This window comes from Nematolebias whitei, chromosome 1, assembly GCF_014905685.2.
Source record: "Nematolebias whitei isolate Nwh7 chromosome 1, NemWhi1, whole genome shotgun sequence".
Taxonomy (NCBI): domain Eukaryota; kingdom Metazoa; phylum Chordata; class Actinopteri; order Cyprinodontiformes; family Rivulidae; genus Nematolebias; species Nematolebias whitei.
Window position 1 is genome coordinate 59,693,162 of NC_056498.1, and position 26,515 is coordinate 59,719,676.

The 26,515-nt window shown below is 39.6% G+C and overlaps 1 protein-coding gene and 1 pseudogene across 1 annotated transcript in view; one reads left to right on the top strand and one right to left on the bottom strand.

Moving 5' to 3' along the window:
* Positions 1-5,703: 5,703 nt before the first annotated feature.
* The window catches only part of pcnx2 (pecanex 2), a 43,814-nt gene continuing 23,002 nt past the window's right edge, over positions 5,704-26,515 (top strand). Inside the window, exons 1-17 of the mRNA XM_037679678.1 lie at positions 5,704-6,223; positions 7,456-7,655; positions 9,413-9,530; positions 9,615-9,648; positions 11,592-12,112; positions 12,251-12,451; positions 17,139-17,615; positions 17,728-17,905; positions 19,640-19,790; positions 19,894-20,030; positions 20,349-20,427; positions 22,589-22,724; positions 22,879-23,021; positions 23,161-23,314; positions 24,548-24,580; positions 24,861-25,032; positions 25,131-25,241. Of these exons, the coding sequence (XP_037535606.1) occupies positions 6,071-6,223; positions 7,456-7,655; positions 9,413-9,530; positions 9,615-9,648; positions 11,592-12,112; positions 12,251-12,451; positions 17,139-17,615; positions 17,728-17,905; positions 19,640-19,790; positions 19,894-20,030; positions 20,349-20,427; positions 22,589-22,724; positions 22,879-23,021; positions 23,161-23,314; positions 24,548-24,580; positions 24,861-25,032; positions 25,131-25,241 (2,998 nt within the window). The 5' untranslated portion in view covers positions 5,704-6,070. The remainder of the gene's footprint in view (positions 6,224-7,455; positions 7,656-9,412; positions 9,531-9,614; positions 9,649-11,591; positions 12,113-12,250; positions 12,452-17,138; positions 17,616-17,727; positions 17,906-19,639; positions 19,791-19,893; positions 20,031-20,348; positions 20,428-22,588; positions 22,725-22,878; positions 23,022-23,160; positions 23,315-24,547; positions 24,581-24,860; positions 25,033-25,130; positions 25,242-26,515) is intronic.
* On the bottom strand, positions 20,852-20,969 carry LOC119421120 (annotated as a pseudogene).

Sequence of the window (26,515 nt, forward strand, 5' to 3'; positions counted from 1 at the left end):
AAGTTTCATTAAAATATGTCCCCTCCTACACCGCCGCTATAACGAAGCGGAGTCGGTCGCAACAGTAGCTGGACGCCGCTGTTTCCCCAGAGCTGGCAGTGGTGCTCTGTGATTGGTGGATTGTGTGGCACGTGATCCGAGCAGCAGTTGGTGGGGGAGGAAGGAGGAGCCACTGTAGGAATGTGTGAGGAGAGCGCGCTTTCATGGAAGTTATGGTTGTATGGAGAGGTGCAAGTGCCAAGAGTAAAACAAAACATAAAACTAACTTTGTTTTGTTTATAAGGCGCCTTTCAAAAACCAAAGTTATGAAGTTATAAAATACAATAAAAACAAAACAAAAAAGAACAAACAGAATTAAAAAAATCAAATATGTATTAATGCTGTTATTACAATCCTATTTTCATGGGCAATTTTCAAAGAGTAGACCCCACCCAGAAACGCCTTAAAATATTTTAAATGCCCGACAAGATAGGAAAGGACACTAGAGATATGTTCACAGTGTACATTTTATTGCTCACCACCACCCCACGCACACACACCTACTTACCAGTATTTTTTTCTTGTTGCCTATATTCATTTAATTGTTTGTGGTTGTTCAAATTATAATTCAAATGAAATTGCTTTCAGACTCCAGTGTGAATGGTCTATGTCCCCGAAGTGACCCGCGTGCACAGAAGACAATGTGATGTCACAGACAGTACTTTATATTTATGGGTGTAAATATGGATGCTACAGGATATGTCTTTTAACACCCACATTAAAAATGTTACCAGAACTGTTTTTCTTCCACCTGCATAATATTGCTAAAATTAGAAACATCTTGTCTAAAATTTATGCAGGAAAAACTGGTTCATGCATTTATCCTGTCTATTGCAATTATTTATTATCTGGGTGTCCAAACACTTTTTATAACTTCTTTTTTCTGGGACCCTGAGTACACATTTTCCTTCCACCTCATGTACCACGTGATGCGAATGACAATAAAGTTACTTGAACTTGAACTTAAAAAGTCTTCAGCCAATCTAAAATGCTGCTGCCAGAGTTTTAATGAGAATTGGGAGAGATTATATCTCTCCAGTTTTAGCTTCTCTCCATCTTCTCCCTGTCAAATTCAGAAAATAATTCAAAATCTTACTTCTAACATACAAAGCTGTCAACAACTTAGCTCCATCTTATATTATAGATCTTACTGTTCCATATTTTCCTAACAGAGCGCTTGGCTCTCCGACTGCTGGTTTACTTGTGAAGTTTCCAAAAGCAGAATGGGAGGAAGATCTTTCAGTTATCAAGCTGCTCTCTTGTGGAACCAACTTTCAGTTTCTGTCTATGAGGCTGACACATTGTCCAGATTTAGGATCTTTCCTTTTTGATAAATCCTGTAGTTAGGGTTGGCTTAGTTTCCTGACCTATTTGTTGTCCTATGCTATGGCTTAGTCTACTAGAGGACTAATTTACCTAATTTCATCAAATTAATAGTTATAAATGAATAGTTTGATGAATTAAATTGAATTATTTGTAATTATTTCTATTTTAATATGTGTTGTTGTTTTTGGTCTTTCCTCTTAGTGAGGGACCTACTCGCCTCCATCCTGGACCTGCCATTCTGTGTTCGTTTTTCTTTCTTGTCCTCTGAAAGTCAGTTACATGTCACATGCGTATCATTTCTGCAACTGGAGTGGACTTTTTTTTTAAATTCCATATTTGTTTCTTCCTGTGGTTACATATGAAATTGCAGATTGCTGTATACTTGCACACATAGTTGTACTTCTAGAATCGGAGCTGTATTCTGAAAGTAAAGAAGAGAAACAAACACAAGTATCACTCCCAACCTGCTATAGTATCAATACAATCTAACACCAATGTCGGTGTAGATTCTGAATCATAGGACATGTCAAATAAAAAAAGAGTAAATAAACTAAGCCACTGGACTTCTATTTTGTAGTTGAAGACATTTTGCCTCCCATATGGGGAACTTCATGACCTTAACACCTTCTACTGCTTTTTAGAGAACACCACCACCAGGTCAATGGATGGAACTGTCATTACGGCCCTGCCCTTTATTCTTCAGCATCTGGACTCCCTTGGATCTTACATCAGAACAGCAGGATTATGTTTGTTAGCAAGTCTGTGTGCAGGTTTTAATTTTTCATCATGAACAGGGCTTAGTTTGAGCCGGATCCTGATGGAACAGGATTCGGGAACTCTTATTTTGACAGGGTGCGTTCCAGTAACTGTTTGCTTGGATCAGTAACTCTCGAGCTTACTAATAATAAAGTTATGAACAAATTTGACTGCACTTAACCAATAAAACCTATATTGGATATGTAATCTGAAAATAATTACATAAACACTAATTTTAAACATAACAGCCACTTACGAGCTTCCTATAATATCACATAAGTGCTGTCCCTTCAAGTAAGCATTTCCATTTCTACCCTTAAAAAATCTCCACCCCTAAAAGTTCAGTCATGGGCAATTTAATTAAAAACACAAAAATATAATTAAACACAACTAAATTGCAAATCAGTTTTAAAGTTTAAGTGGGTCATTAATAAAATGTTGATGATTAAAAAAAATATGAGGGAAATGTTTGTTGGGTAATCACGTTACGAATGTCACTTATCAAAACAACGGCGTCAATTTGTCAAAATAACAGCGATCAAAATGTTGAAAAGAAAGTCCAATATACTTTAATTTTAAAAAATTCTTCTCATTGTACAACTAAACAATGGAGAATTGAAGCACATGAAGGCATGGACATGGAGATAATACTGGAGAAGGAGCAAGTGGTGTGGGGGCGAGTGCTGAGCTAACCAGGAGCCCACAGGCAGCCGCCATGAACAGCCTGAGGAGGAGCCTGGAGGTTTCACATGTGGAGGAGGACAACAACGAGGAGGACAGTGAATTCAACGGAATAGAGTCGGGCTTGGGCTCGGAACCGTCAGGTGGTGGTGGTGGTGGGGGTCAGGATGCTTGAGAGAAGCGGAACATGCTCTTTTCACATAAGGAGAGAGCTGTTGGTCAGGCCACTTCTTGTTGCTCTCTAAAATAGTTTTTAAATCAAGTGTTTACAAATGTAGGTAAATGTAGATGTTTAACAAACGGTTAAAATGCATCAGAATGCAGGAAATGGCATCTACTTTATTTAAAATTTCCTAGGGGATTCAGCATCGTTTAGTTTGCAAATTAAGCACTGTCTATGAGCGCTAAAGCTGTTGAAGGTATTTTTTTTTACATTCTATCAATGCAACATCCTATTTGTTTGCATGAAGGGGACCAACTTTTACTGGGACTGCTGATCTGATTTTGTTTTCAACTTTCAAAGTCCTTAATACAGTCTAGAATTTTATGAGTAGTGTAACACCATCAAGTATAAATGACGTTAATCAGAAATAAAAACATAATCTCTTTTTTTTTTTCTCTAAAGTGCATTACAGTATAAAATAAATAAAAAAGTCTATGGGGTGGCTGTGATGGTGGGTGTGGGTAACAAAATAATGTGCACACTTATAGTTTTTCTAGAGTAGACACACAAAAAAAGTTTGCTTGGTTGTGGACATGTACTTTGTAACAATTCAGTGAGACAGCAACAAAAATGTCCCTTTATTATCCATCCAGTCATCATCTTTTACCGCTTTTTCCTTTCTGGGTCACGGGGGTCACTGGTGCCCATATCCAGCACTGTGAGAGAGTCAGGGTACACCCAGGACAGGTCACAAGTCCATCACAGGGACACATAGACAAATAACTATTCACTCTCGCACACACACCTAGGGACAATTTAGAATTACCAGTCAGCCTAACATGCATGTTTTTGGTCAGTCGGAAGAAACCAGGGTACCCGGAGAAAACCCACGCATATGTAACCCAATAAAGATGTAACCCTATCCGTGTGAAATGGCACCTCACTACTTCCGAAAGCTCTGCGTAGTGTATTAAGGGTTGTTGTCGGAGTGCAGTTTGAGGCAGGAGTCAGACACACGGTGATTTGGGTCATGGTTGAGACTGTGAAGTTTATTTGGTGCACTTGCCAGCGGCTTCAACTTACAAACCATCAGTAAACACTCTGTGTTAACATAACTCACATTAAAGCCGTTTTCCAAATACAGTATATATTTTAAAAAAAACAATACAAAATTAAGTACTCTGTCATTAAACCTAAAAAGAGATTATTGAGGTTACAAAATTGTGCACATAATCCAGGAAGTACATAAAATGAATCAAATGAATGACTAGCAAAGCTTACAGCTGATATTTATAAAAAAGTCTTAAACACCTGAAATTTTGTCAGGCGACGCACCAACATCTCACTAACTGAATACATTTAAAAATGTAAACATTATACTAACAGAGTTTAAAAAAATAATTTGGCTATAGTGAGGAGCTAGCGATTAGCGGAGCTTACCTTACAAACCATAAGCAAACACTGATCGAAATCCTACCCGCTCAGCAGAAGTCAAAGTACGGTGTCCACTGAAGGACAAACTACACCATCTGCCTGAACCCACAGAACAAATATGATACCTTGGCAGCCTCTGCTGACATATTTAAGCTACCGCCCTACACGGAGAGAACATGCAAACTCCACCCAGAAAGGCCCCCAGCCAGGACTTGATCCAGCGACCTTCTCGCTGAGAGATGGCATCTTAGAGCTGTCATTTCTAACCCAAACCCGGTGTCCGGCCCCGCCCGACCCGGATTCGAAATGGGCCGGGCCATAATAATGTGTGGGCCGAATCAGTGTCTGGCTTTTTATTGCGTCAGGAACGCGTGCGGCTGACGATACAATATATGCAAACATGGCTTGCCATACCACACCTGTTACACGTGGCCATTCAACCGCGTGCGTTGAAAGAGGTAAAAAGTTCAGTTAAGCTTCAGATGGATCACTGCCAGTGATCCATCACCAAATGAACATTCATTCAGCCACTGCACTCAGCAGACGCGTGCGGCCGACGACCCAAACAGGTGAGATCACAAAATATCCGACATGTCAGAGCAGGATGCAGGCAGAAACAGGGGAAGCATTTAATGCGCTTTGAGAGCTCTTCAGCTCTGATCTTCTGCCCCCTCAGCCGTGCGCGTCCGCCAACCGTTAATAATAGTCGGCGGTATAAGCAGTCAAAGCCTAATTAAAAATGTTGTGGGGTTTTTTCCAGTTTCGGACCTGTAATTACTATTAATTTCTCGGAGCGAGTGAGGTTCGGAGATGATGGATACGGGCTGGGGCTGGGTCGGTTCGGATTTTTGGACCTGAGTGCAAATCTACGGCAGCTTTACCAACTGCGCCACCATGCTGGACCTTTTATTATTATTATCATCATTATTATTATTATTATTATTATTATTTGCTATTTGAATGACTTAGTGACTTACAGTACTGGCCTTCCCAATTTTACATTTTTGTCACTTGCTGTGCTCCATACATGGACCACAAACACACAGTGACAATGTGATCTAAAACAACAATGACTTCAAACTATTATAGTTTTTGCATTAATAATGAATGAAGCCTAAAGGTGTTTGCACAGCTAACTTACCTCTAAAAGCACTGCACTGGGCCTAACGGATATAAACACATATTTTATGATGCACAATGTGTTTTGGTTACATGTGGATTTCTCTCCAAATTGCTTGTCTCGTGAGCAGTGAAGGTGGGACTTATGAGAAAGGGACAGGGAGGCAGGAGGAGGAGGAGGAGGAGGAGGCAGATAGGGGGCTGTCAGAGCTGCGCATCTGTACGATTGGAGCAGAGAGAGGAGAGGAAAGAGAAGATACGAGCAGGTCAAGATGAAGACCGCGGCAGCAGCGATGCAGGCTTCGAGATTTGGACAGGAAAAGACAAACGAGACGAGAAACACCGAGGAGGACCGATGAGGCATGAAGGACAAGTCTCCGGAGCCGCGCTGCGTCGCTCCAACATGGAGGCGTAGCGACAGCAGCACCCGTTAGAGGAGGAAACAAACCCATTGTAGCCCTGCAGCATCAGCATCATCACCATCATCCGTCCAACCTGAGCGGAGTGGAGGAGGAGGAGCAGGAGGAGGAGGAGGAGGAGCAGGAGGCAGAGATGGGCTCCCAGGTTGTGCAGACCCTGCGTCAGGGAGTCTGGGCATCTCTGACCGGGGGATGGTACTACGACCCGGACCAGAACAAATTCAACAACTGCTGCCACCTCTATCTGTGGATCTTTCTCCTGATGCTCCCCTTGTCGCTCCATCTGGTGAGTTTCCTTGGAGGAACATGACGTTCAAGGCCTCGGAGGTGCCTATACCCTTGTATTCACGTTTAATAAAAGACAGATTTACAAAAATCTGGCAGTATTCTGGCTAAATGCGCGCGCTGTCGCAGTTTCCCTGCATGCAGCGTCGGAACGCATGGTTGCTCCTGCATGTGACAGTGGTGGAGCCAGGAAGCGTCAAACTGTGGATTAATGGGTGTAACTCAACCTGCATCCCTTCCAGAGATCTACATTTGTTGGCTTCCTGACTTATCGACCAGATTTTGCCTGAACAATAAAGCTCAGCTCCTCGTGTGTGACGTGGTTTTTGTGTGTGAGTGTGTTTTTAATTGATCTAGACCTTAAGTCATAGGGTCTCCAGTGAGGTCTATCTAAAGAAAGATTTATCTGTCCAGAATATTTATATTTACATGCTTGTTTACTGACCACTTTTATTATCTCACAGTGTTATTTTTCCAGGCTTGTACGTCTTTGTAAGCTGCCAACTTCCACTCTGAGTCAGGTTTACCATGAATTCAAGAAAAGCTGTGCCACCAAAAATGAATGACAGTGAATGCTAAAACAGCTGCTCCACCTACAATTAATTACTGTAAATGCAGGATGAACTGTGCAACCTATACTGCAGTATTTGCAAGCTGTGCTGCCTAAAAAAAAAAAAAGAAAATGAAAAATAAAAAATACATTCCACTGAAACATTTACCAAGTGATCTGGGTCCATACAAGGCCTCGTTTGGGTCTGGATCCCATGTTGTGCCTTTTGGAGACCTCTATTTCAGAGATGTCCCATCTGTGTGAGTTAAACCAGTCTTTTCATTTTGTTGTGAATTATGTCTTTGTGCAAAGCTGCATACTTTGTTTTCTGCAAAACAGTCCAAAAAAAATCAATGACAGAAATTTGTTTTTATTACAGAATTGTTACCAGGCTTCAAATCCGCACCTGGAAACACCCAAAACAGCCAGAATTCTGTCCAAAAAAGTATGACTTGTATATCAGTTTGAAGCAGATGCTGAGTTCATAATCCCCCAGCTCTTTTTTCTGAGCCATCCCTCCTTCTATCTGGGATCAGTAAACTTCAATAATCCCACTGATGATCAGCTCAGCTATCATGGTTGGCTGAGACTGTAACAGGCACTGGTTGTAATTTATTTGTGCCCAAATAAACACAAATAAATGACTCAACACCCGTTAAACCTTTACATTTATTCCCCTACAGGCTCTGCCACCTACCACCATGGCTTTGAGCATCTACTGCACTTCCATCACTGTCTTCTTCATCCTCATCAAGATGGCCAACTATCGGCTGCACCTGATGTTCGATGAGGGTGAAGTGGTGGTCCGCAGTCTGTCGGACCTCAGCAAGGCCCAGGAGAAGAAGAGTAATGCCTCAGACCCATGCTTGCCAGCCAGTATCAGGTGAAGACACTGAATACTTTAAATAAAAAATGACAACAGTCACAACGACCCATCAGATGTGCAAAAAATGTACATTTAGTTCTAAATACAATTGTATTTTTCTCTACACAATGCTCTGCCAGGTTGGTTATTGCGAAATCTAGACTAGAGAGCTAAATCCCTAAAGATACAACTTACCGTTGGCAGCACGGTGGCGCAACTGGTAGAGCTGCTGCCTCTCAGCGAGCAGGTCCCTGGTTCAAACCCCGGTCCAGGGGCCTTTCTGGGTGGAGTTTGCATGTTCTCTCCGTGCATGCGTGGGTTTTCTCCGGGTGCTCCGGTTTCCTCCCACAGACCAAAAACATGCATGTTAGGCTGATTGGTAACTCTAAATTGTCCCTAGGTGTGAGTGATTGAGTGAATGGTCGTTTGTCTCGTTTGTCTCTATGTGGCCCTGTGATGGACTTGCGACCCGTCCAGGGTGTACCCCGCCCCTTGCACAGTGATTGCTGGACATGGGCACCAGCGACCCCCGTGACCCAAAATGGAATAAGCGGGTAAAGATAATGGATGGATGGATGGACAACTTACCGTATTTTTCGGACTATAAGGCACACTTAAAATCCTTTAATTTTCTCAAAAAATCGACAGTGAGCCTTATAATGATGTGCACCTTATGTATTAATTCTAGTTGTGCTTACTGACCTCAAACCAATGTTACATGGTTATTGTGAATGAGTTTGACTTATCTGACTGTTTAGTTTCGCTTAATGGGCCTTATAATCCGGTGCGACTTATAGTCAGAAAAATACGGTAATTATTAATGCAAAAACATACAATTAGGGTTTAGAACTCATTCTAGAGAACCATAAATGCTGATACAGAGCTCCCACTTCAGTCTTTATTTTCTCTTTTCTCACTGATTTCATGATCAAATGTCATTCTTGGTGAACGAGTAACTGATATTAGTGACTTTTACTCAAGCTAATTGTTGTAACACGCTGTATGGAGATCCATCACTGCTTTTTCTTTGTATGACTGTACAGTAGTCCCTCATTTATCGCGGATGATCCGTACCCTGAAGATCCGCAATAAGTGAAAAACCACGAACTAGGAATAGTACAAGTAGTAAGTAGTAGTTTATTTTATTATTTATATATGTATATATATATATAAAGGAGTTTAAAACCATTCTCACACTTTTGCAACATTCTAAACAATGTTTCTAAACTCTAAATGCTCTAAAAGAACACGTAATGTCGTGATTTCAGCGCCCTTCCTCCTCTGCTCTTTGCCACCTTCATGCGCTGTTGGCCACGCCCACTTCTCCGCTCTGCATGGTGAACAGCTGATCAGCTGCAGTAGGAAGTTTATCCTACAGTAAGGGCTGCACAAAGGTGCATCAGGAGCTAAAGAATTTTAAATAGTTTATTTTAAATGAAAATTCCATGTCAATCGTGCGGCTCATCCATCAATCAGCTGATTGTGTGGCCTGTCCAATCTTATTTTGAAAAACCGTGATAGAGCGAGTCCACGATAAACGAACCGGGAAGTAGCGAGGGACTACTGTATTTCATTTCCGAGAGAGGAATAAATAGCTCTGACACAAACCTGCTTCATCCTCGGTATTAATTCAGCTTATTTTTGTATGAAAAACCTAAAATGCTGGGAAGAAAGAACAAAAGATTTCCTTTCAAAGTAAAGCACTAGATGAACTCCCACCTGACTCTGTGTTGTCACGGTTTCGTTTCCCCCCATCTCTTGTTTTTGTCCAACAGAAAGAGCAGCACTGTACCAGACAGTGTTGCCATAACAACGCTGGCTCAAAAGCGTCCCAGCCCAGTGATCCAGGTGACGGTTAAACAGACTGAAACTGACCCAGGACTCATAGGGGTGGTAGGTGAAGATGAATAATACACAAACTCTGTGCTGACTTGCTCAAAGTCCAGATTTAACTTGTTCTTTTTGTTCTTATGATAGGACTGCTCAAAGTCAGATGAGAGGAAAACTGCAGGTGATTCATTTGATACATTTCCCCTCACCGTTTCATTTCTTTTACATAAACAGCTTCATTATATTTGGAATCTAAACCCTTTAGCCTTTATTAAACTAATTTAATTAAATAAACAACATCACAACACTGCAAAGCTTCTGAAATGTCTAATCCCAGTTAAACTATTTTTAACAATGGTGTTGAACAATGCTATAAAAAGAGCGATTGTACTATTTGAAAGAGTAATGCTTTTTTTAGACACACTTTATTGTACCTAAAAAAGCTTTAGGCACTTTTGCACTTCAGAGTGCAAAAATGCCTAAAGGTGGATCAGTTTTTAAGTTTTATTCTTAATCTAAGGTTTATTTAAGCTGCTGTAGCTAAAATTCTAACCATGCATCCAGTGCCGGACCAAGCCTCCATGGGGCCCTGAGCGAAATTTGGTTTGGGGCCCTCTATTTCTGCTAATAATGTGGATTAATCAGCAGTCAGATGATCAGATCTTTCACCCACCTAACATAAACTCATTGCAACTCTGACAGCTCTGTTTACATTATCCTATGTATATATGTGGTACTAAAAGTAACAAAATAAGAATAAAACAACAGTATGTAGTGTATTTTTCAGCAAAAGTGTCATCTGGTTTATTAACTTTGGTGCCAAAGAACTGCAACAGTAATGTTCAAAATAATTTGTAGTGCAAGATCAACAACAAACAACAGATAAAGTAACTTAGATGAATAAAAATAAATTAAATTGTGCAAAAACATACAAAATAAAATAAAATAAAATATCAAGGAAAATTCTCTGCATTTGTTCATTTACATTTAAATAATGTAAACGAACATTTACTTGAAACCATGTATGCATCCATGTAACAAACCTGTACATATGTAAGTGTTTGGTAGCTTAGGTAGCAGAAATTTGGATCTGGAACAAGGTTAACAAATCACATATTGACCAAAGTTTAGGCCATGTCAGCAAAGATGCTAACGTGTTACCCTATATTTCCCTTCAATTTTGTCGTTTAGTTGGCATAAAGCCAGACTTGGTTTTGACTTTCACAGCAGAAAATCAAACAAGTACAATCAAAGAGCTAGCAAAAGAAAAAACACAATACAACAATTAGAAGAAAAGCATGACAAAAGCAAGTATTTTATCTTAGAATTGCAGACTTTGCATTTGCTTTTAAAGCCCTTCTTCATTTTTGAAGGATGGCTTAATTTTTGCATGATGTCTGTGGCTCAGATGAGGGAACAAATGAAAGTGGCCTTTAGAGCTGGGTTTAATTAGAACCAGTTAAAGATTTCAAGAAAAGTTAAAGAGAAACGATAGAAGCTATGGGTGTTTAGGAGCATTGTAGAAGCAAATTAATTTACGTGTGCAACTCCAAAACAGAAAAATAAGGGTTTGTTCATTAAACTGCAGACAGGAAAATCATTTACGCAGATGACACCTGCTTTTATTTGAAGGAACATTCCAGAATAAAAAAATATATATAAAAACATACATGGACAGTACACAAAGTTTTTTTTTATAAAGATGACTTCGGATGTTTAAAAAAGCATGTTAACAGACTGTCCTGGATGGAAGCAAACCCTGTTCTTTTCCTCTATTTGGATGGCTCCTCGGACAATTTAAACTGACAACATTCTTTTCTGCAAACACTGTTTTGACAGAAAATGTGCAACCTATAATTTAGCCTGCCAACAAGTCTAGTAGTTATTAAACAAAGCAAAGTCAGCTTGTCATAAAAAAGGGACATTACCATTGGTGCAATGGATCAGGTGACTGTATGTACAAAATTTAATAGTGAATGACATCTGCCTTCTGTGCCCTTATTAATTGAGAAATAAAGCTATAATAGTGTGAGTCATGGCAGCTAATCAAACAAAGTTTTTTTTGGACTAAATAAATAACAATATTAGTCATTCCAAAATAAATCAGTTTTCTTTCCATTTCAGGACAGTGTGAGAATGCTGCAGAAGAAAAATCCATGGCAGGAAGTCTGCAGCCAAACCTTGAGCTGTCTCCAGATGATCTCTCCAGCCCCAATCCAGAGCAAGATGCCCCACTGCTGCAGGCCCAGCAGAAGTCCCCATCCAGGACTGAAAAAGAAGCCTCTCGTCCCAGATCTGATACTGAAATGGCAAAAATACACACAGATATAAGTGAAACTGGACCCGTGACAGAAGGAGTGGACATTCAGACCTCTTTGTTGAGGAAAAACAGAGCTCGATCAGAGGAGGGGAAGATACCAGAGAAAGACTCTGAGCTGGAGAGAACAGAGGAGACAGAGTTTGTGAATACAGAGAATGAGGACAAGGAGACAGTCGATGAAGGTTTGCCACCTTCAAATGAGAGTGGAGATGAAAGTGAGAAGGGAAGTGTGGGGGCAAAAGAGCCCTCGGATGCTAACAACTCACTGGAGACCCTAAAACATGACCAAGATGAGTTCATTGACATCCCAGAGTCTCCAGAGCAGGTGAGCTATGCAAACACAAAAGAGAGTCATGTTGTGACATTTACGAGTCTTCATAAAGAGTGCTTTTATAAAAAGCAGTGGAATGTGTTTGAATTATTCACACATTCTGTTCAGAAGTCTATCCTCTCTTGTATCAAGTTTCAGCCTGATCCAGTGGAAGAAACATATTGTTCTGATGAGATTGAGGTAGTTTTGGTTGATACCTCCAGTCCCGGTCCTAAGTCTGCCCTCCTGGACGACAGCGACATGGTCAAGATCATAATTACAATGAGCTGCGACCCTCAGACAGCTGCTCAGCTAGAGGAGAGAGTCAAGCAGAGCCTTCTGGAGAACGCACAGGTCAGACGGAAAAATCATTGAACTTTTGTTTTCAGTATCCATGGTAAGTTTATGTGGCACTGCAAAAACTGCAGCAAAACACTTTTGACACGAGAAATAGTATTTTCTACAAAAGTGCAGTGCAAATGCTTAGTGCTGCAAGACTTTACTGACATTTGTCGAAGAATGATCCATTTACTGAACTGACAAAATTAAAAAACAAGCAGAACAGAAGCTGTCGTGTCAGGAGACAGAGAGAGAAGAGGAAAGTCAAGAATGTAGGACTGAGGGTTGCAACTCTAAATGTGGGGACAATGACAGGCACAAGTAGAGAGCTGGCTAACATGATGCAGAGAAGGAAGGTAGATGTTTTATGTATCCAAGAGACCAAGTGGAAGAACAGCAAGGCTCGCAGCACTGGAGCAGGGTTCAAACTGTTTTACCATGGTGCAGATAGAAAGAGAAATGGAGTAGGGGTGATCCTGAAGGAGGAGTTGGCAAAGAATGTAGTTGAGGTGAAAAGAGTGTCAGATAGGGTGATGTGCCTGAAAGTAGAAGTAGAAGGTCTGATGCTAAACATTGTCAGTGGTTATGCTCCACAGGTTGGATGTGATGGGGAGGACAAAGATACATTTTGGAAAGATCTGGATGAAGTGATAGAGAGTATTCCCAGGGAGGAGAGAGTGATCGGAGCAAACCTGAATGGACATGTTGGTGAAGGAAACAGAGGGGATGAAGAAGTGATGGGTATGTTTGGTGTCAAGGAAAGAAATCAGGAAGGACAGATGGTGGTGGATTTTGCAAAGACAATGGAAATGGCTGTAGTCAACAATTATTTCCAAAAGAGGGAGGAACATAGAGTGACCTATAAGAGTGGAGGAAGGAGTACACAGGTCAACTACATTCTGTGTTGAAGAGGAAACCTGATTGAGAATGGAGACTGTAAGGTTGTGGCAGGGGAGAGCGTGGCCAGACAGCATCGGATAGGTGTGTGGAGAATGACTGCCGCTGTGAAGAAGAGAAAAAATTAAAATCAGAGAAGAAGACCAAATGGTGGAAGATGAAGAAGGAAGAATGTTGTGAGAAATTCAGAGAGGAGCTGTTAAAGGGTCTGGGTGGTAAGAAAGAGCTTCCAAATGGCTGGGATACTACAGCAACAGTAATCAGAGAGACAGGTAGGAAGGTACTTGGTGTGTCATCTAGACACAGAATAGATGATAAGGAAACCTGGTGGTGGAATAGTGAAGTGCAGGAAGAAATTCAAAGAAAGAGGTTAGCCAAGAAAAAATATGACAGTGAGAGGACTGAAGAGAGGAGACAGGAATATAAGGAGATGGGAAGTGGCGCAAAGAGGGAAGTAGCTAAGGAAAAGAAGAAGGTGTATGATGAGTTGTATGGGAGGCTGAACACTAAAAATGGCAAGAGGTACTTATACCGATTGGCGAGACAGAGGGATCAGGCTGAAAAGGATGTGCAGCAGGTTAGGCTTGTTAAAGATAGGAATGGTAATGTTCTCACAAGTGAGAAGAGTGTGTCGAGAAAATGGAAGGAGTACTTTTGAGGAGCTATTGAATGAAGATAATTAAAGAGAAAGAAGAGTAGAGGTCATAGAAACTGTGGACCAGGAAGTGGGAAAGATTAGTGAGGGTGAAGTCCAGAAATCTCCGAAAAGAATGAAGAAGGGGAAGGCAGTAGGACCTGATGACATACCAGTAGAGGTCTGGAAATGTCTTGGAAAGATGACAGTGAGGTTTTTAGCTCAAATATTCATTGGCATATTTGAGGATGATAAAATGCCTGAGGAATGGAGAAGTGTGCTTGTGCTCATTTTTAAGAACAATGGTGATGTACATAGTTGTTGCAACTACAGGGGAATTAAGTTGATGAGCCACACAATGCAGATCTGGGAGAGAGTTGTGGAAGCAAGACTTAGACGAGAGGTGACTATCTGTGAGCAGCAGTATGGTTTCATGCCAAGAAAGAGCACCACAGATGCCATATTTGCTTTGAGAAAGCTGATGGAGAAGTACAGAGAGGGTCAGAAAGAACTCCATTGCGTCTTTGTGGATTTAGAAAAAGCATATGACAGAGTGCCAAGAGAGGAGGTGTGGTATTGCATGAGGAAATCTGGAGTGGCAGAAAAGTATGTTAGACTGGTACAGGACATGTATGAGGACAGCAGGACAGTGATGACATGTGCTGTAAGAGTGACAGATAGCTTCAAGGTGGAGGTGGGAGTGCATCAAGGATCAGCTCTGAGCCCCTTCTTGTTTGCTCTGGTGATGGACCGACTAACAGATGAGGTCAGGCAGGAATCCCAGAGGACTATGATGTTTGCAGATGACATTGTGATCTGTGGTGAGAACAGGGAACAAGTGGAAGATAACTTGGAGAGGTGGAGGTATGCACTTGAAAGAAGAGGAATGAAAGTCAACCATATTAAGACAGAGTATATATGTGTGAATGAAAGGGAGGCCGGTGGAACAGTGAGGCTACAAGGAGCAGAGGTCACAAAGGTGCAGGACTTCAAGTACTTGGGGTCGACTGTCCGTGAAAATTGGGAGTGTGGTAAAGAGATTTAAAAAAAAAAAGAGTCCAGGCAGGATGGAGTGGATGGAGAAAAGTTTCAGGAGTGGTTTGTGACAAAAGGGCGTCAGCAAAAGTCAAAAAACAAGTTTACAAGACAGTGGTGCGCCCATCTATATTGTAAGTATGATCTGGACTGGAGACAGTGGCATTGACAAAAAGATAGGAAAACAAACTGGAAGTAGAAGAAATGGAGATGTTGAGGTTCTCCGTAGGAATGACAAGGCTGGATAAGCTTAGGAATGAGATCATCAGAGGTACAGCACAGGTTGAACAACTGGGAGATAAAGTTAGAGAGGCCAGACTGAGATGGTTTGGACATGTCCAGAGGAGGGACATGTTAAGGATGTTATAAATGCCACTGCCAGGAAAAGACAAAGAGGAGATATATGGATGCGGTTAGAGAGGACATGGAGGTAGTTGGAGTGACAAAGGATGCAGAGGACAGAGTGAGATGGAGGAGGTTGACTCGCTGTGGTGACCCCTGAGGGAAAAGCTGAAAGAAGAAGAAGAAGAAGAAGAAGCAGAGTATAAGTTAAAATCAGCAAAACAGGAGCTAAATGTTCAATTAGCAAACCCTTAGCTATCGTCTAAAATTAGTAAAACTGTAGATATTTGGCTACATTTGCAAAAATTAAAAGCCAAAATTAGCAAAACAGAAGCTACAAAATGTTGCAAAGCTGTCTAAAAGTGAGCAAACCCATAGCTAAAAGCTAAAATCAGCCAAACAATAGCTGCAAGTTAAAATGATCAAAACAATATCTAAAAGCAAAAACGAGTAAAGACAGTGGTTAAAAACTGAACGTAAATAGGTTTAAAAGATTAGCAAAACACAGCATAAAGCAAAAGTGAATAAACAGTAGCTAGATGCTACAATAAATCAGTAGCCAAAAGATAAAAATAGCTAAATCACATCAAAGTTCATGCTCAATCATCCAGGCAAATCCAATATTGCTCAGTCAGGTCATCTGGCTGTCTGCCTGGGAGGAGTCGACAGGGGACAGGACAGCCCCCAGAAACCGTCTTATCTCCAGCAGACTGGTTGGTCCACTTAAGGAGTGGACTGCTTGGTAGGGAAACCGTTTACTTGGGACTCCTCAGACTGATGAAGGCAGATAGAGGGCAAAATGTCTTTCTACAAAAAATAAACTGTCCAGATGACCTGACTGAGCATTCTTCGATAGCTAACTCACAGTTAAGAGCTAAATGTAGCTAAACAATAGCTAAAAGTTAGTTTGCAATGCAGCAGGTAAAAGCTGGAAAAAAACGAGTACAAGAAGAACAGCAGAGCATGTATGCTGAAGTAACTTTTATTAAACAATGTTTTGAAGGAATTGAATGTACAGTCTCTCAGTTTTTTAAAACAGTTTTGTAAATAAAGTTAAATATATTAAAAAGTGTAAAAGTTGCAAACACTAAAAGTCATTGCAAGTTATTCCCAGTCAAATCGTAAATACTAATATTTAAATGTTTTAAATAGCACAAAATACGCAGAAGCATCTCAATCGTAAATGGATGAAATTATAAACAGGACAACAATAATATTAATTTGATCATTTTTATTATTAATAACTGATTAGTTCTGCTTATCAGCTTAAAACAGTTTATAGTTTATTTTGACAAAGTTACAGCTATTTTATGTTTGCTTTGGTTGGTTATATGGTTGCCATATTAAATGTGATTGACTCCAAAACCTAATCTGATGCAAACATACATCAAATTATTATTATTTGTTTTTCTTCTGAAAATTTTCTTAAAAATCAGTTTGGGTATTCATAAACTGTTTTGCTAATATTACACATCATTGGAGACACATTGGGAAAAGAAAAAAAAGACTTTAACTCTTTAGCTTTCAGAGGTGGGCGATAAAAATGAGCAGCATTATAGTACTGCTGTAGCTAAATATCTACTTTCATCATGTTTCTATCGTTAAGTTTTGTCTGATGAGCTATGTGCTTTACTTATGTACTTTAAGTTGCGATGTTATTTTTTTTGCAGTGGATAAGCAAAAACAAAACACATATTAGAATCCTTAAAATGCACCCTGTATGCCTCAAAATTTAAAACGTGAGGTGTTTAATTTAAGGGTTTGTGTGACACGTCTGTGTGCGTATCCTTCAAGGCTCAGAAGGATGCGGGGGAATGTCACATCAAGATCCCCGTCATCACCTTCGACTCCCCTGAGGAGGAGAGGCAGAAGCAAGAGGAGGGAGAGGAAGCGAGTGGATCAGAGAAGGAGGACGCCACACCCAAACATCAGCAGACCACAAACCTAGGTGAAGAGTTTCACCTGTGTAGAGAAACGAGTAGTCCTGAGTCCTCCACGCTGATGGAGCACCCAGATCCTCAACAGGAGCATCAAGGACTGAAGACTGACACTACACCGAGTCCACAGCTGACGAATGACAACAGTTCATCCGGCATTGATGTCCGCTCTCACACTGACGATACAGACCCTCTGGATTTGAACGTAGATTCACAAGGTTTCCTGCGTCTGCCACCAATCGTGGGCCGCTACGGACCTGGCGGAAGGACTCACATCCGAGGACTAAGCATGGACAGTGGTAAAGATCTACTTTCAGAGCGTTCACATAACACGGTATGTTTAGCTTCGTTTCCATTCCTGCTTCCATGTTTGTTCTTGTAAACACCATCCTGGGTGAAATGCACTCACAAATGATTTATTTATTTATTTTTTACATTTTCATCAGACCACTATGACCAGTTCCAAATCGGATCTGGAGGCCAAAGAGGGACAGATTCCCAATGAATCCAATTTCTTGGAGTTTGTTTCATTGTTGGGGTCCCTCAGTTTGAGAGGGGGAGGTGGCAGCACACAGGAAGAGGAGCAGAAAGGCAGCAGAGAAAAACTGGATGCAGAAGAGGAAGGTTGATCCATCTTTTTTATCTAAACATGTACAGAGATTGAGCAGCAATGTTTGCATGACTACAGTGTCGGCTTTGGTTTATTATTACGGTAACAGTGTTTCTCTTGGTGTTTGATCAATAAGGCTTACAGTATAACAGAAAGATCCTTTTGTTGACCATTACCGCTAAGATCTTACAGTTTAATAAATTCTAATTATTCATTTGTTATAAAAACACTCATTTAAAATACAAATAAAAAAACATACTATAAGAACTAAAATATTAAATAACAGTAAAACATGTAAAATCAAATAATTGTGTTGTAATAAGCATACTTTTGTCAAGATAACCTGTTTGATGTCAGAGTGAGTAAGTATCTTTAATAATTGACAGTACAGTCAAGGTCAAAGATTTAACCTACATCTTTTACCTCAACAAACAGTTCATGTCCTCTAAGTCCTCTAAATCCAGAATAAAGAAAATATAATTATTAACTTACCCTGAGCCATGTATTGTACACTTTGATCAAATCACCACAAATTCCTCAGATTTTATTTTTCTATCCTAATTACTGAGGCTGTAGTTTGGGTATTAGCTCATAATTAAATTTTCTTTATCTCTCTCCATTGAAGGTGACCAGACTTTAACATAATGTTCAAGATTAAGTTTAATATATCTTTTATATAGTGCTAAAATGATTCTTTGTCAATAGAAGTAAAAAAAATTTGATCATACCTAATATGCAATTTATCTTGGTAATATACTTAAAGAATCATAATCTGTTTGTAACCACAAAAAATCTTTTCCCTCTCTGTTTCTAGTACAATTACATTTATATATTAATTATAACATGAATGTATTTTTCATACATGCAACAATTTACATTTGGCTTAATTAAAACCCAATTACCACCCATTTGATCATGATATTAGATTATCAATGACGTCTTATATTTCTTGAGAATGAACCAAAAACAATATTAGATAATATGATTAAGTATAATTGATATGGATTTTACTGTCAGTAGATTTTATGCTGGGAAGATCATTAATCAAAGGTGTTAAAAAAAAAGGCCCAGGAACGCACCTCTGAGGTACTCCACTATTAACATTTAACTAACTCAACTGTGCTATAGCAACATAACAAATACTTCAAATTATTTTAGTCGTGTTAGACTATATCTTAAGTAGCAGATTGTCCTTTAAAATTAAGGTAAAATGAAGATTGTTATCATATTAAATTAAAGGTTTCGTTTTTTCTATTAGTCGTTTCCAGTGTTTGGCATAAATACAGCTGATTAAGCATCAGTGTTTGGAAAAAAAAAATTAAAAAGGCTATACTTAACCCCGGAAACATAATCTTTTAAATGAGAAGTTAATGGTCTTCAATATTAGTTCCACATCTTATTCAATAGGAAAAAACAAAACTTGTGTTCCTGTTTATATTAAATAAAAACAAAGTGCTATATTTTTGAGCATTGATACTTTGAAATTCACGTTGCTACTGTATGTCCACAAATTCTCATTCAGATTGTGGTTGTGAGTTACAAAAGAAATGGCCAACATGGAAAAACTGATGCTTCAGTTTAGTAAAGTAGAAATGAATGAATACCAAAGTTTGGCTTTTTAAAAATCCAGTTTATGATCCTGTAACTTGTTGTGAAACCAAAATAGCAAGCAAAACACACAGTAAAGTTGTGTCATTTTCTTTCAGCCGACAGCACAAAAGAAGTATTTCTGTTTTGTCTGTGTTCAGAAAATCAGAGTGACATCCCCAGGGCAGATGCAACAACATCAGATACGAACACTGAGAACAAATCAGAGCGCCCCAAACCGCCCACCAGCCTCCCAACGAACACATTACAGGCCGTCCTGCCCACTCACATCCCAATAGTCTCTCCTGACAGGTAAATGTCTGCAAAAATCATTTTTGTGTGTAAAAATATGCTGTTAGATTTACAGATAGAGCTTCAAGATGGACTCAAACCTCATTTTATTTTCCCTCTGAAGTCCACAGACAGAAAAAGATCCCGACTACGATTCTCTCCCCTCTCAAACCTCCCAGTCTGAGAGCTCCATGCTGCAGGTCATCTGCAGACCTGAGGCTACAAATAAAGAGGAGGCCTACACCTTCCACACTGTACACAGTAAGCACCAACCTGTCTGCACTTTTGTCACCCGTTGTCATATAAGGTGAATGTACTGTATATACCTGTGTTGGACTGTCTGTTAGCAAAATATGTCCTAAAACGCTGGTCAGATAAGAATTAAACAGTCACACTGTGTTTTGTAGGCAGCTGTTAGCTTTTCTTCAGCAACAGGTCAAAAAGATAGCAGCTTCATTACTCCAAAATGTTAATCTGTTTACCAGTAGTCTTCAGGCTAAACAAATCCCATATTAGTTTTTTTATGTTTTTCTCCAAATACAATAGCCTGAAGAGCTTTGTTTTTATTTGTTTGATCAGGAGACAGACCTCGTAAGCTGTACGCAGAGAGAGCCCTCAACCTGCCACTAGGAGCCGAGCTCATTACAGGCAACATGTGGTACGTCCTCAGATCCTTTCAAATCTCCTCCTCCAGTCCGCTTTTATCCTCTTAGTCATCTTTTCCTGGTTTTGACCTTTCTTTAACATCTTACTTCATATGATTATTTCTGTCAGATTTGAAAGAAAGAAAGAAAGAAAGAAAGAAAGAAAGAAAGAAAGAAAGAAGAAAAAGAGAAAGAAAGAAAGTGCTATGTGTTGTCATCATTGTATGTTCCTATACAATGACAAAAACTGTGCTTTGCATTTAACCCATCACATGTGAGATGCACCCAGGTGGAGCAGCGGGAAGCTATGCGAGCACCCAGAGAGCAGTTCGAGATTAGGTGTCTTGCTCAAGGACACGACATGTGGGCATGGCAGGGACCCTGTGACATTCTGGTCCCAAACCGTCTTCCCTACCTCTACACCACGGCTGCCCCTAAAACTTACGGCACCTAGTATTCCCAGGCGGTCTCCCATCCAAGTACTAACCAGGCCCGACCCTGCTAGCTTCCGAGATCAGACGAGATCTGTCGAGTTCAGGGTGGTATGGCCGTAAAGCCAAATTTTCACCCTATTTGTTGTTTTGAATGATGATTTAGCAGTCACTCTTGTTTGTTCTTGTTTGATTTTGTTGTACATTTTTGCAATCTAACTACTTTTGTATATTTTTGTGCCATTCGAACATCAAAACATTGAGCTTATTTTGAACATGAGATGCTCTGTTACTTTTAATATTTTTTCACTTTATTTACATTTTTTTTCCCCTCAAAGAAATATTTTGAGATATTGTCAGTGTTTCTAAACTTTCTCTTTTTGCTTCAGCAGAGTTGCTCTCTCCCCCCGCTTTTAGGCAATTTTTTTAGTATTTAAACTACCATTCTGCTACTTTTAGTTTCTAGCAAGAATTTTGATATTTTTAAGTTGTCCTTTTGCTACCTTTTAAAAATATTCAGGAATTATTTAGCTAATTTTAGCTAACCTTTTGCTATTATTTAGCTACTTTTAGCTTTTAGCTTTGAGGGCGGCTGTGGCTGAGTGGTTAGAGCAGTCGTCCTCAATACAAGAGTTGGGGGTTCAAATCCACCAGCATTCACATGCCGAAGTGTCCCTGGGCAAGACACTGAACCCCTCATAGCCTCTGATGTGTGTCCCATCGGTGTATGAATGTGATAAAGCTCTGATTAGTCTCTTTAGAATGATTTGTTCAATTATCTTTGTAGAGATCTAGTAGAGTTCTGTATGGATGGATAAATGAGGCACAGATTGTGTTGTAAAGTGCTTTGAGTATCTCGACAAGATAGAAAGGTGATATACAAGTACAGTCCATTCCATTTACCACTTAGTCTTTTGATATTTTCATCTATCCCTTGCTTTTTTAACTTTTAGCTAGCCATTGGCTACTATTAGCTAGTTTTTGCTATATGTAGCTTATAGCTACTATTTTGGGATTTTAGTTGTTTGATGGGCAGCATGGTGGCGCAACTTGTAGAGCTGCTGCCGCTCAGCAAGTAGGTCCCTGGTTCAAATCCTGGTCGGGGGGCCTTTCTGGGTGGAATTTGTATGTTTTCTCCGTGTATGTGTGGGTTTTCTCCAGGTACTCCAGTTTCCTCCCACAGACCAAAAACATGCATGTTAGGCTGATTGGTAACTCTAAATTGTCCCTAGGTGTGAGTGAGAGAGTGAATGGTTGTTTGTCTCGTTTGTCGCTATGTGTCCCTGTGATAGACTTGCAACCTGTCCAGGGTGTCCTCCGCCCCTCGCACAGTGATTGCTGGACATGGGCACTGGCGACCCCCGTGACCCAAAATAGAAGAAGCGGGTAAAAGATAATGGATGGATGGATGGATGGATAGTTGTTTGATTCCTTTTGCTATATTCACCTTTTAGCAAACCTTTACCTACTTTTAAATTTTAGTCTGTGTTTTAGCTTTTTTGTTTTAGCTAATCTATTTGTTACTTGTTGCTTTTAGCTGCTATTGTTCCTTTTTAGCTTTTAGCTAGTGTCTTCCTTTTTTTACGTATTTGCTATTGTTCTGTTTTTTTATTTAATTTTTTTTTTTAGCTTTAACAGTTCAGCTTCTTCATTTATGATGCATGTTCCACAGAAATTGCACCGTCTTTAGTTTGCTTGTAATGCCGTCCTGTCCTGTCTTTGTCTGCAACCTGTCTATGTTCAGTGACCTGCTGTCAACTTCTTCCAACTCGGAATGCCAGGATGGGATTGCGGGTGCTCACACAGACTGTCCTTTCCAGCGGCGCATCATTCCTGCACACAGGCTGCGACCACGAAGGACGCACCCGGAGATCTTTCAGGTGTCCGTCTTCTTTTCTCTTTTTGTTCTTCGCTGAACCTTAGGGATAAAACTTGTAACATGCTAGTGAAAGTGGTCAACTTCAACCTGACAGCTCACATGTCTTGGTGTGTCTAAGTGTACGAACAATTAATTTCTGTGCACACGTGAACCAGGAAGAAGACTCCTTGGATGGTTCGTCGGAGACGTCCACGCAGGAGAAGCCCACCAAGAAAATTTATTACAAACTCCAGCTGCTTCCTGGAAGGTGGATCAACATTTTGTACGACCGGCTCACCCTGCTTGCGCTTTTGGACAGGTGACTCATGCATCACTTTTGGAAGTCACTCTAACAATAAAGTCTATATTTCCTCAGTGGGCAGGTTGGAAGTTTATGACACCTCTACATGCACTGCTTGGACTCACTTTTTACCTTTGCATGTGATGTTTTTCTAAAGGAACCAGGACGTTTTAGAGAATCTGGCTGCGATCATCATGGCCTTCCTGGTTTCCTTTCTGGGGTTTGTACTTCTCAACCACGGTTGCTTCAAAGACTTCTGGGTCTTCCAGTTCTGCCTGGTCATTGCCAGCTGCCAGTATTCACTCCTGAAGGTAGACCTTCCACAACACCTGCCTTATCTTTGCTTGAAGCGTTGGCGTTGCCTGCTGCTGGTAACCCCGCTTGTTTTCAAAGTATCTCATGAACATCAACTAACTGGATGATAATCAATCTGAGCAAATGCAAAAATCACTAACTCGGTCAATTTGACAGATTTTGAGCTAAAATTTGGCGTGGTAGTAGATATTGCTACTCCGCTCCTGTTTCCTGGAATATCTTACAAAAAGAATTGAAGCTCTCGACCTTGACCTCTCTAAGTGGCTTTAAGAATCTGTTGGACTCCTGGCAGGGTCCAATGCTGAAATGTTCCTGTTTTTAGTTTTATACATTTGTCTTGGAATCTAGCTGTTTTTTTTGGTTTTGTTACCTTTTTCCTTTTAGCCATCCTATTTGTTAAAAAAAAAAAAAAAAAAAACAAAACTGTAGTATGAGTTTTTATAACTGCTTATTGTTGTTGCTGTTGTCCATTGTTGTCATCTTTCTTTGTTGAAATCAGGTCTCTCTTGTAAATGAGTCCTCGAGGCTCAATGGGATTTACCTGTATAAATAAAGGTTGATTGATAGTTGAGTGTCATCTCCAACACATACTGTAAGTGCTAACACATTTTGTGAGATCTTGTCACATTATGCATGTGAACACACCCAAAACGCTCTTTCGAATGTGACAGATTTCTTCAGAATAAGAGTCTCGACTTCAGCAATTATGTTTTGTGACTTTACTGAACTTGAAGGATATAAAACAAGCATATTCAAAACAAAAAGAAGGTGACAGTCAGAAGACTGTTTCTTTTGGGTGCATGTCTTCTGCTCTGCTGTTGCTTTTTGTGCTTTTATGCTACAAATTCAACAGTCAGTCAAAATGCACCACGTAACAAGCTTATAAAACATGCAGATATTGCTAATTATCCTATTCTTTTAACACACTAACAAACCATTAGTCACAGAAGTAACTTAAATTGTAAAAATAACATATTTTGCATTAAGATTTCAACTCTTTTGTATAAATGGCTCTTACAATGTAATTTACAAGTTATTGGACCAAAAGCTATAACTCTATCCTTTCTTATGTTAAGATGATCTTAGCTTAAGCTGATGTTAGCTGAAAACGCTAACATGAAAGGCGGTGGGCGATATGCATTTCTTCAGGGAATGCTAGGCCTTATTTTTTATGCTTTTGTGATATTTCACAGAATGTAGCTCAGTTCTTCTATTGGCTTGTTTTTCAGAGTGTTCAACCTGATGCAGCATCACCAACACATGTGAGTTTGTTACTTTATAACTACTAAATAAAAGAAAACGGAAACATGTGACTTCATCGTTTCTATGCATTCAGTATTTCAAGTTGTCATGACTTTTAAAATCCCATTTCGACATAACCATTTTGCTTTCCTTCACCACCAGTGAACATTGAGAGCTCTTCAGGGCTCATGATGTTTGTGTTAAAACTCAAATTAAAAGCTTAAGGAGCAGGCACAAAGTGTTACTAATTGGTCTTCCTTGATGTGTCCGTGTTAAAATCATCTAAATCTGTGTCTCCAGGGCCACAATCAGCTGGTTGCTTACAGTCGAGCGGCCTACTTTTGTATTTTCTGCGCTCTGATTTGGCTCCTGGAGCAGCTGTTGAGGAGAAAGGACCTGCCTGTTTCCACTCTGTATGGAGTCACCATCATCTGCTACGACATCCTGCGCTTCACACGAGACCTGCTAGTTGGTGAGCAGGCCTGCAGAAGCACAAACACTACTTACTGTTTCTCCAGCTTGGCGTTGTCTTTAAAAATAATAAGAATTGTGCTTTGTTTTGTGTCTAAGGTTTCACCTACTGCTTCCCCGTCACCTTCCTGGTGGGCCTTTTCCCTCAGATTAACACCTTCACCATCTACCTGCTGGAGCAGATCGACATACACTTCTTCGGAGGAACAGGTTCATACCAGTGATTACTATTTTTGTTTTTAAAATAGTTGCAAGTAAATCCAGGTACTGGATTCAGGTTTTTAGCTGCTTTTGTTCCTTAACTTTAGAAACTTTGGAAATCTTATTATGTCCCACTCTAGATCTGAACAAACTCCAGCTACATGTACTAAAAGCATCAGGGCATGGGTTGATCAAATTTTTTGACAACGATGTCATTGCTATCACTAGATTATGCTTTCGATTATGCTAAAAACTCATTAAAAGAACAAAAAACAGCAACAAACAAACAGCAGATTATAAGAACTTGCAAATAATTTGCATTTGTTCATCACAGACAGACACTGAAAGAAAACTCCGAGGTATTAGCTTTTATTTTCTTGTAATCTGCTTTGTTGAAATCTTAATTTACAATCCTAAAAGTAGCAAAAAACAGTTAAATAAAAGTAGCAAAAATCTAGCTAAAAGCTAACAATTACAAAAGGTAGCTAAAAACTACAAATACCAAAAGTCTAATAGAAGCTAATAGTAGGAAAAGACTAGTTAAATTCTAAAAGGATTAAAAAGCTAAGTAAAAGCTGTAAGTATAAAAAAATCTAGCTAAAATTAGCAAAAAGCAGCCAAAACCAAAAGTAGCTATGGCTCGCTAAAAGCTAACGGTAACAAAAAGTAGCTAAAAGCAAAATATAAAACAGGTCTAGCTAAAAGCTAAAATAATCAAAAGGTTGGCTAAAAATACCAAAAAGCTAACTAAGAGTAGCCTAATCAAAATGTAGCAAAAGACTTGCTAAATGCTTATAGTAACAAAAAAATATCTAAAAGCAAAAATAACAAAATCCTAATAAAAAGCTAAAAGGAGCAAAGGGCTAGTTAAAAACTAAATGTAAGCTACAAGTAACAAAAGGCTGCCAAAAGTAACAAAAGGTTAGCTAAAACAATAACAAAGGGTTAGCTAAATGCCCTTACCACAGGCTAGTTACAAACTCAAAAGTATCCGAATGGTAGCCAAAAGCTAAAAGTAGAATAGGAAATCAAAAATAAAATATGTCTGCTGAAGCAAATTACAAAAAAAAAACCAAAAACAATGCTATTTTTAAAGAAACTGAAGAGATGTATTTCTATGAGACAAGTTACAAAAATAACACCCATCTCTTGAATGAGCTGAACGTTTGAAACATAAATGGCTAAAATAAAAATAGCACAAAGATTACAGAAGTAGATGGATGGCAAGAAAAGTACTGAACAACAAAAACAGGAAAACAACAGTGTGAAAGCTGAATCACACA